At 35.4% G+C, this 11204-nt stretch overlaps 1 protein-coding gene across 1 annotated transcript; it reads right to left on the bottom strand.

The window, feature by feature from the left end:
* Window positions 1-679: 679 nt before the first annotated feature.
* Window positions 680-10648, bottom strand: LOC129227996 (zinc finger protein 271-like). Its single transcript, XM_054862624.1, has 3 exons — window positions 10638-10648; window positions 5849-7031; window positions 680-748 (listed from the first exon to the last, which is right to left on the bottom strand). Exons 1-3 carry the CDS (start codon window positions 10646-10648, stop codon window positions 680-682), a joined length of 1263 nt encoding a protein of 420 aa, XP_054718599.1.
* Between the last annotated feature and the right edge of the window lie 556 nt (window positions 10649-11204).

Here is an 11204-nt window from a genome sequence, read left to right as displayed (position 1 = left end):
CGCATCAGCTTAAGTTTAGCCATTTTGGATCGAATTTTTCATTGTTGCGCTGCTAGGGTTACCACAGCAAAGTTTCGGATTTCGCCGAATTTTTCGAAAATAATATTTTATTTAATAAACAATTCACGTGACGCTAATAATTGCTCACAGTGAACAAGCACTAAACGCGATAACGTGTCAGAAAAACAACCACTCAAACACGCGCTCTGATCCAAAATGGCAAATCTTAAGCTGATGCGTCGGCTCGTATATATAGGGGTCTTAGCACAGAGTTTTAACTGAGAAAAACTTTCTTGAACAGCAATTTTGTATCATGTGAAAGTATGTCAGTAAGATACAAGTATTGTATCGTATCAATGTGTACGGATTCCGCTAGAGCACTTCCTGAAAGAATATTTTTTTATGTACAAAGAGAAATAAAATGACCGGCAAACATGGTGCATTGCTATAAACCGGGTTGAAAAGAAAAATCCCTGTAAAAGTAAGTTTTCACTTTTTTTCCAATGTAATTCAATGTGCAACGTACATTAGGATATTTTAATTGATATCAATAAATTTTTAACATAACAAGAATTAAAAATTAATATACAAAAAAAAAAAAAAAAAAAAGCTCATGATGCTAATCATGTTTTAACTTATCTTTGGGGGCATCAGGCCAGGTAGTCTAAGCGGTCGCGTCTCACAATTGAGGCGGTGAGTTCAAAACAACACAGTCAAAGAAACTATCTTTGACAATGTAATAGCATTCCTTTAAAATAATAAAGAAATCATAATGAAGAATAAAACTAGTATGTTGTGGCCCTCACGAAACTTTCTTCTATATATATATTTTTTTTTTCTGATCCCTCCCCATGCTTGACAATATGCAATATTCCCAACAAAAACAAAATTACACATGCAAAAACTAGAAAAAAAAAAAAATCAACACCTCTTTTAGCGATTGGCGTCAAAATTGAACCAAAGCCTGTTTACATATGGATTAACATATATTCCAAATTTCAATCAGAACGTAGTATTACTTCTTGAGATAGGGCACTCACAATGGAAAAAAAGAACAGCGATTGCGCTACTCCCTTTTTAGCTGTTGACACCAAAATGAAATCAGCTCTTATACCCACTAAGGGCTACTTGCCGATAAATTTTTCTTTCATTCCGTTCATTATTTCTTGAGATACAGCAGTCACAATTGACGACCAAAAACGTTCTATAGCTCAATCCCCGTTTGAGTTATTGACACCAAAATTGAATCAGCACCTGTTCCTGTTGATGGCAACATATGGACCAAATTTTGTTTGATTCCGCCAGTTACTTCCTGAGGAATAGCAAGCACGCGTAACTCAAAAAACGTCCCATTGCTCCACCCCCCCTTGGAGGAATTCGCGCCAAAAACCAATGGGCACAAGTTCACATAGGGGCACATGTGTACCAAATTTCGTTCGATTTCATGCGGTAGTTTTTGCTGTAGAGCGGCCACAAAAAACTGGTCACACACAGACGTGACACACAGACATACACACAGACAGACAGACATTTTCCAAAAATAGTCGAAATGGACTCGGCACATCTCAAAACGTTCGAATCCGTCAAAATTCGAAAATTTGCACGAATCCAATACTTTCTTCTTATATTAGATATAGAAGAAAGTAAAAATCATATCAAAAGTATAAAACATATTATAATGCTACTTTCTTATTGCAAAGTAGAAGTAAAATTATTTTTATATTTTAATTAAATTGTTTTGAAAATTGATCAACTCAAAAAAGTACAATTAAAATTGGATCGAATAACCACAATAAGTGGTTGTGAACACAAGTATATGTTTTGACCGAATAGCGAAAAGTCTTAATCTATTAGTTACTCTTTCCATGTGAATTCTGACTGCTGCAATTTGCTTTAGTTATTGAACTTCTTCTGTAGACAAGACTTCATTTTGTGAGACAGAAGGAGGACATGTGGAATTAGATTGCATTAATTGCAATAAATGGGATATGTTCTTAAAACTACGATCTGGTTATTACGTCTAACTGTGGAAACAACATCTGTTATAAGTAGTTTTCCACAATACCAGCATCTGTGGTAAGTAAATCATAATCCTGAGAAATTAGTTCACCGTTCCATTAGTTATGTAATATTCCCACTAGGTCAAAATTTGGTTTACAAAATTCTATGATTTTTCGATCGAAATTTCAAATCCAGCCATGATACTTTGGGCATTGAAAAAAAAAAAAAAATCCTGCGAAATGCTGTTGGCAAACTTAGTTTAATGCTTCTTGGGATCTGAAGGACAAATAATAAAGTTCTGTAGAATTCCAGCTAGGTTAAAGTTTCTTAGAAAAGGTGAGAAACATTATTGGGAGACATAACAAAAAATATGCCATTCATCTGTTTCTTTCATCCTGATATTTTTGGGTGGTCATGACACTTAGCCCTGATGATTTTTAATTTTTGGATAAAAATTCAATAAAAAACTTATTTTGATTAGGAATCCCTAAAACATGAACGATTTTTGCTACACTACTTTCACTATGCATGCTTGTAAGAGCAATTTATCATCCCTGACATCTTCGGGTTCAGAATCAGTCGATTCATTACGTCGCTATCTTCATCGTAAAATTCACCATATGTTGTGTTAAGAGGGCAATTTGATAAATTAATTGAATACTCCCGCACTTCTATCACTGTTTGGAAAGCTTTAGCTTGTTGATCTGGAGAGGCAGTGCAACCCAAATCAGTACTGATGATGTTACTTGACTTGTAGCTTTGACTTGACAAGCTTGTCAAAGTTACTTGCTAGATCTTCAGCTGAGCATATGGATGACATCCATAATTGCCACTGGTTCTTGCATTTGGTGACATCTCAACACATTTTTTAAAAATGTCTTCAACAGTTTCTATTTGTTGCCTCTTAGCTGCTCGTAGGGTAGATTTTGCTGGAAGTTTAAACCTCTGGCAAGTAAATAAGACACAGTTCCTTTCGTCAACCTCAATTTTACACCTTTCAGTTAGTTGAAGTAGGAGAAACTTTTCTGATCCATTCTCAAGCTGAAATAAATTAAAACGCAATACGTAAAGTATAGAGAGATAGGATATACTTTTACACTCTACTGCGCAAGTTTTGAACTAAATTAAAGAAATTATAATTTCATTTCGAAACTCCGCTGGAAAGCAAAGGCACGAACTATTTAAGAGTTCACGACGAGCTCTCCATAAGCGCACAAAAATGGCGTTATTGCCCAAATTCGATCTAAATTCATTCGGTTGCAAAAAAAAAAAAAAAATCTCTTCGAACTCAACAGTACTCCATTAAGTCACTGCTTTAATGACTTTATGGGGTGCTATCGTATACGAAACATGGGTCACCCCTAATGTACCAAGCACCACCCAAAATGCTTAATGCACCCACAGCACCATGACAGCCAAACGGTACGTTTGAGTCATGCTTCAGTCACATATGTTGGCCCACATGTGACTGAATCCGTATGCAAAATTTTAAGTGGGGGCTCAGATATTTTCCCCATGGTTTAGCAGGACATTTTCCCTATGAAAACCGATTTCAGTATAGATTAGAGTTATTTAAATTTGACATTTTTAATAACTTATTCATTAATGGCTGGAGAAGAAATGTTCTTACATTTTTGCAAAGAAAAAAGCACTAAAAACAAAGAAGTTCTAACTTCTAAGGGGGAGGTGGCTTGATCCCCCACTTGCCCCTCCCCATATAGGCGCCCATGGTGTTGGCACTTATGGTGGGGCTCAGAAGAGCCATTTCACTGCTCTTAATTACCTATGTACAACCTGTAAGGAAATAAAAATTCTGTGAGCATGAAATATCATTTATTTGGTAGCAATTAGTATTACAAAATAAAGACACTGGAGTAAGTTGCACAACATAGCCATTTTCTTGTTAGTAATCTATCATAGCTCTCGCTGTCACCAGTACAAAAAAAGTCGTTAATCGAAACTGACACAAGAACAAAATTTCTTGCCAGAATACATTCTTCAGTGTGTCGACTGGTATTGGATGTGTAAAAAAAAAAATCAGTTTGGTTTGATCAGAAAACATTTTTCAGCAAAATTCACACGTGTGTAGATTTAATTAGTGCGGATTCTCAAAAGGTTTTTCAAGCCAAAAACGGTGGAAAATGCTTTTGACATACAGCGGTCACATGCATGAGGCTGAATGCCTTCATGAACTCTAAAATGATTCGTTAATTCAAAACTAAATGTTTTTGATACGAATTTACTTGGATGTGGCTTTCCACCAGAAATGCGTCTTGGATGATTGTTTTTCTCTTTTAAGCTAACAGCATTAGAAAAATGTTTCCGAACAATAATCATACGAATATCATCAGCAAAGCTTTTCTCTGAAAAACAAGGAAATAGTTTCGTAAAATATTCACACAAATACGGTTTTAACGTAAAAGCGGTTTTAGGTCAGTGTGTACTTCATACGGCTTTTTGAGGCTGAAGATCGACAGGAGTTCATAACAACAAATGAGTAACGCTTTTCACCAGAACGAACTGTGAAATGTTTCTTTCAACTTAATGCGTTAGAAAATACATTTAAAAACTACTCACACGAATAGTCTTTTGCCAGCGTGGGTTCTCATGTGTCGTTTAAGCTTGAACTATTTGAAAATGCCTTTGAACAATACTCACACGAATCGAGCCTTTCACCAGTATGAACCATAGACTAATAATAAGAATAGACCGAGCTATGGCAACCCTTTTGCTGCTCATAAACCGAACCATGTGACTAGTGGATATCCTAGCAACAACGGGCGTTGATCGTAGCAGACGATCAACGCCCGCGAGAAATAAAATAAATAGAATTGATGGAACACGGAAGAATGATCTTTTATGGAGTACGGTTTTTAAATTTGTTATTCTAAGTTGAAAATATTTTGTTAATATAGTGAGCTTTTTGTTTAGATAGTATTGTGCATTTTCTTTAATCAATTTCAATAACTCTCTAAGCAATTAAAGATGCAAGCGCCCAAAAAGAATCGGCAAACGGTAAGATTTTTACCTACAATTTCAATTTAAGATACCGATTCGTACATTTTTGTGTTAACGCAAAACGTTTACGCCATTCCGTTCACGCTAACGCTGACGTAGCAGTTCCAAATGAAATAAAAGTTACTGAAAACTATGATCATAAACTGATTACTAATGTCAAAATAATGCATAACTAAAAGAAAAATCAATCTCTGCACCTGGAAAAAAATTATAATGAAAACACATTACGTCTTAAGATACATGTCGAGTGCCAAACTATAGATAATGTCGCCATCTAGCAACCATGCTGCCAAAGTTTTCGCCAAGCCTCCCACCAGTCACATGATGTATCCATGAACCAATTTTTTCATTAGCAAGTCTGGGAAAGCTCGGTCTACCCTTATCATTAGTCTATTGTATGAACTATCAAATGGGGCAGTTAGAAGCAAAGAGATGCAAATGGACATTTTTAAGTTTTGAGTAAAGCGCGTTTAAAGATAACATCCTAGGTAGGCTTTCATTGATTTTTTTTTTTCTAAATCAAGCTGTATAGCAGCAACTACCAGGGCTACTAGTACCATCTCTTGCCCCAAGACAGAGGAGAGGTTCACTTACCATTTGCACTGGTTAGCTCCAAATTTTAATTCTGCGACTTACATCCCTTGGCTTCTCACTGCCTCAAATGTCTCTGCAATATTAAATCCCAACAAAATGACTCTGAACAATATTGACACAACTATGGCTTCTCAACTGTATGAACTTTTAAATGTCGCTTTAAATTGAAAGCAGAAGAAAATGCTTTTGAGCAATATTCACACAAATAGGGTTTTTCATTAGTATGGACTCTTACATGTTTCTTAAAATTTGAATTGTTAGAGAATCTCTTCGAACAATATTCACACGAATAGGACTTTTCGCCAGTATGGACTCTTAAATGTTGCTTTAATTCTGAGGAACTAGAGAATGCCTTTAAGCAACATTCACACGAATAGGGTTTTTCACCAGTATGGACTCTTGAATGTTGCTTTAAAAGTGTAGAATTAGAAAATACCTTTGAGCAAGTTTCACACGAATAGGGCTTTTCGCCAGTATGGACTCTTAAATGTTTCTTTAAACCTGAAGAATTAGAAAATGCCTTCAAACAATATTCACACGAATAGGGCTTTTCACCAGTATGGACTCTTAAATGTTGCTTCAACTCTGAGGAACTAGAAAATGCTTTTGAGCAACATTCACACGAATAGGGTTTTTCACCAGTATGGACTCTTAAATGTTTCTTTAAACCTGAAGAATTAGAAAATGCCTTCAAACAATATTCACACGAATAGGGCTTTTCACCAGTATGGACTCTTAAATGTTGCTTCAACTCTGAGGAACTAGAAAATGCTTTTGAGCAACATTCACACGAATAGGGTTTTTCACCAGTATGGACTCTGGAATGTTGCTTTAAAAGTGTAGAATTAGAAAATACCTTTGAGCAAGTTTCACACGAATAGAGCTTTTCGCCAGTATGGACTCTTAAATGTTTCTTTAAACCTGAAGAATTAGAAAATGCCTTCAAACAATATTCACACGAATAGGGCTTTTCACCAGTATGAATTGTTAAATGCCGCCTTAAAGAGAAAGCAATAGAAAATGCCTTCAAACAATATTCACACACAAAGGGCTTTTCACCAGAATGGCTTCTTGAATGTTGCTTTAAAACTGTAGAATTAGAAAATGCCTTTAAGCAACATTCACACGAATAGGGTTTTTCACCAGTGTGGACTCTTAAATGTTGCTTCAACTCTGAGGAACTAGAAAATGCCTTTGAGCAACATTCACACGAATAGGGTTTTTCACCAGTATGGACTCTGGAATGTTGCTTTAAAAGTGTAGAATTAGAAAATACCTTTGAGCAAGTTTCACACGAATAGAGCTTTTCGCCAGTATGGACTCTTAAATGTTTCTTTAAACCTGAAGAATTAGAAAATGCCTTCAAGCAATATTCACACGAATAGGGCTTTTCGCCAGTATGAATTGTTAAATGCCGCCTTAAAGAGAAAGCAATAGAAAATGCCTTCAAACAATATTCACACACAAAGGGCTTTTCACCAGAATGGACTCTTGAATGTTGCTTTAAAACTGTAGAATTAGAAAATGTCTTTAAGCAACATTCACACGAATAGGGTTTTTCACCAGTATGGACCCTTGAATGTTGCTTTAAAACTGTAGAATTAGAAAATACCTTTGAGCAAGTTTCACACGAATAGAGCTTTTCGCCAGTATGAACTGTTAAATGCCGCCTTAAAGAGAAAGCAATAGAAAATGCCTTCAAACAATATTTACACACAAAGGGCTTTTCACCAGAATGGACTCTTAAATGTCGCGTTAAAGAGGCAGAACCAGAAAATGCCTTCAAACAATATTCACACGAGTAGGATTTTTTGCTAATATGGACTCTTAAATGTGACTTTAAACGTGAGGCGTTAGAAAAGGTCTTCAAACAATATTCACATAAATAGGGGATTTCTCCAGCTTGGCCTTTTAAATTTGTTTCTAAAAGTGAAGGGCGAGGAGTTGATTTTGAATATATTTCACATGAGGGGGTCTTTTCGACTGTTTGAACTTCGAAATGTCTCTGTAAGTCTGGACCGTCTGAAAATGTTTCAGAACAACCTTCACATGAATAATTTTGTTCACCAATCCCGATTCTCAAATTATGTGTCATTGCGGATAGGTATTTTAAAAAAAATTACAAGAAAATAGTTTTTTTACTTTCATAGACGGAATAATTTCTTTTCATTCATAAGCAGTTTCACTGTCCTTTTCATCAGAGAAGGCAATACATGGCGTTTCTCGAATAAACTGATTTTGTTGATACAAAAATCTAGCTTACATGCAGTGTGCTTCTGGCTTGCATAGCTGCAAAAAAAGTGCACTTTTATCTCTTTGTGTGCGTCTGCGCTTGAATTTATTAAATAAAAGAAGCTGTAAATGAATATCTTATAACGAAATCAACAAATTTTTCAGGGGCGCACGTAGACGTATTGCGTATAAAATCTCCTTCTATAATTTTTGACACCGCTTCATTCACTGAAGAAGAAAGAATATCAGTCTGTGCTGCCAAGTGATTCCTTCAGTTTAGTGGAGTGAACTTAAACTCTTAATCTTTAATGTTGTTACTGAACGTCTTTTCATTTCCTCAAAACCTTCTTATCCATTCAACTTAAAGTGAGTCAATGCTCAGCAAATTTAATGTTAACCATGCTTGTCAAATCAAAGCGAAGATAAATAAAGATCACAGCAAGAATAGATTTTGGGCTCATAGAATTGGTATTATAACTTAATTCCTTGATAAAATTTTGCAGAAATGAAATGTTTCGTGTCACAGACTAAGCCTTCTTATGATTCGTAGCACTGGCAGACGAAACATTTGTAATTCTTCTGATTATCAATGTCTTTGTTCATGAACACTTTCTTTGGTCCGAAGAGAGATGACATGAATAACATGAACAGTTCAAAATCAAATGATTGCTTCGGATGTTACTTTCGTACACCACCGCTTTGTTCAACAGCGGGGGAAAATAAAAGACATGAGCAACAAAATAAACTAACGTTCATAACAGAATGCTTGCTAATGGCAGTTTTGCTGTACCTTCTTAAACATATAACTCACAGCTACTTTTGAACAATGAGCGTTCTGACAAAAGGTTCTTTCAAGGATTATTTTGCAGAACTGATTTTTCTCTAAACAAGAATAATCACGTCATGGATTTTAAAGTTTGGCTCGTACGTTCCGAAATGAGACGGTTGTTGAATATGCAATGCAATTTTCTGCTGAAGTTGATTGGATTAGCTGAGTTATGTACCTCAGCCCTTTACTTTAAGTCTCATCCTTAAAATTTGGAAACATTTCAAGTGGGCTACATTTCTTCGAAAGTTTACTTTGATGAAATTCCCTAGAGGAACGTGTATACAGAGGTATCCATCAGTAGTCAACGGCTGTCATCACACATGTTGAATTCCAATGTCATATCGTCCAGATAGGCGCTAAAATGAAATGGAGAGGATTAGGAATAGTACTAACTGAAAAATCGCAACTTCAAACACAAAGGATATTATGATCATGGTCATATTACCATTACCATCAATTATATGATGGTAATGGTAATATGACCCTGGAAAAACATTTTCCTAACTGATTCCCTAGTTAACCTTCAAAAATTTTACTAGTTTTATACTCGTACTTATCACATATCTAAAAAGCACAAAATTTACTGCCATGTTATTCCGAGATCACTATGAAAATAGTGAATACTTAAGTACAGTTAACTTCCGTTTATCCACGGAACTGGGTTGCACAAGTGCCGCAGATAATAAAAAACGCGGATAAACCGCAAAAAAAAAAAAAAAAAAAAAAGACTAAACAGGTAAAAACTGTTCTTTTTCAATAACTTGACTGTATTGATGCATAATGTTTTCTACAAATAGTTAAAATATATACAGTACAGTATACATGTTTTGTATTTTTGCACAACAGAACTTAATATCAATAAAGAACTAGTGTATGCATGATGCAGAAAGCCCAATAAATAATTAAATAAGCAAATAAATAAATAAAGCATAAACAACACCAAGTTTAAATTTATACAATTTTTCACCCCCCCCCCCCCCTTCCCCCCAAAAAAAGACTGATTAGTATCTGCTTTTTGCTGCGAAAATACACGTTTCTGACGGGAGTTGACTGTAGCACACTTCGTCCAAAGGTGGTAATGGGGCTCAAGTCTCAAGTAAATTTTATGAAGACTAAAATTTTCGGAAACTATGAGGAAGCTCGACTCCCCTACCCCTCATAAAAAAAAAAATAACTCTTCAAATACGCACACAAAATCATTGAAGAAAACCATTTCAAAAGTTTTTCTTTTTTAATAATTTTTCAGTTTTAGAATGTGCTGCTAGCCCAAAATTTTCGGAAATGTCAGATCACAAAAATCCTCGACTTCGTCATATAAGCGTCGTAAAATGATTTTAAGCGTTGTGACAACCATTTCAAAACGTTTACGAAACGTCATTTGTGCTACTTGGGAATGAATCAATGAATAGTTGATGCATTTCGGCCATAAACTCTCCTTCAGAAGGAGAGTTCATACATAAACTCTCCTATATAGTTCATACATAAACTCTCCTTCAGAAGGAGAGTTTATGTATGAAAGGCAATAACTATTCCTCCATTCCCAAGTAGCACAAACAAAAGAAACAAGCGTCGGTTACTGTTTTTGCAAACTTTGTGTTGGGTAAGGTCACCAGTAACAGAGAAGGGTCCAGTAACAGACCGTCAGACACTCGGAAGTTTGGATTTAAATAATAAGCCTTTTAGGCAGCTAAAACTGACGCTGCTGTGGCCCATGAATACGGTACAACCATTTAGTGTTATCAGAGTGAATTTCATGAGCCAGTTGGTATTTACAAGGCAGTGGTGACAGGTTATGAACAGCCACTAAGAGGCCAGCTGGTGTTCCATGTTCATTTGAATTCAATAAGGCTATAGATTTCAAAACAAAGAACTTTTGCATATTTTGAAAAGAAAAAGGGAATTTTGTCTATGACTCACATCCAGTCTGTGACTGGATCTGGTGGATGGAGGTGTGAATTCTCACTTCCGTAGCATGGCGCACACCTGGTGTGACTGTTTATGTTGCTTAATAACTTGTTTAATTAAAAGTATGTATTTATTTATTTATTATTTCCTTCACAAATATCTCAAACATTAATTGTTCAAGTATATTTAGTTTTTTAACATTGTTCTAGTTCGTTTTAGTAGAATAAGAAATTACGTCAAACAATAAATTCTCACCTCCGTTATCCAAACACAAAATGCCATTTCTCATTAACAGATGGCAGTAATGACATCACATTTTATTTCCCATGATACAAGGGAGTTGTTTATTTTCCACCCCTTGTTTATTTTCAGCCATGACGAAGTTGTGAGAAGTTTTGCTGAAAAACGAGAAGATAGATTTTGTGTTAAAAACCAAGTATGGTTATTGGGAATTTTCACCTCCGTGAACTAGAATTTCAGAGATGTAACTCACTGTAAAAAAAAAAGAAGTGCATATGTTTTCATATGCTTTACATGTGCAGATTGTACCAACGAAGAAATAATTTCTTTCCCTGAAAAATGTGTCCATTAGGCCTACATTAAAGGAAAATTTCTCACCTCCGTG

The sequence above is a fragment of the Uloborus diversus genome, chromosome 8, assembly GCF_026930045.1.
Source record: "Uloborus diversus isolate 005 chromosome 8, Udiv.v.3.1, whole genome shotgun sequence".
Classification (NCBI taxonomy): domain Eukaryota; kingdom Metazoa; phylum Arthropoda; class Arachnida; order Araneae; family Uloboridae; genus Uloborus; species Uloborus diversus.
The sequence above is the reverse complement of the archived record's forward strand: the minus strand, read 5'-3'. Positions and strand labels throughout refer to the sequence as shown.

Excerpts from the sequence above, each read along its gene's own strand:
- LOC129227996 (XM_054862624.1), bottom strand. Across the intron at positions 749-5,848 it reads ATTCAAATTTTAAGAAACAT|GAATGCTATTACATTGTCAA; the intron begins GTAAGAGTCCAT and ends ATTATTTTAAAG.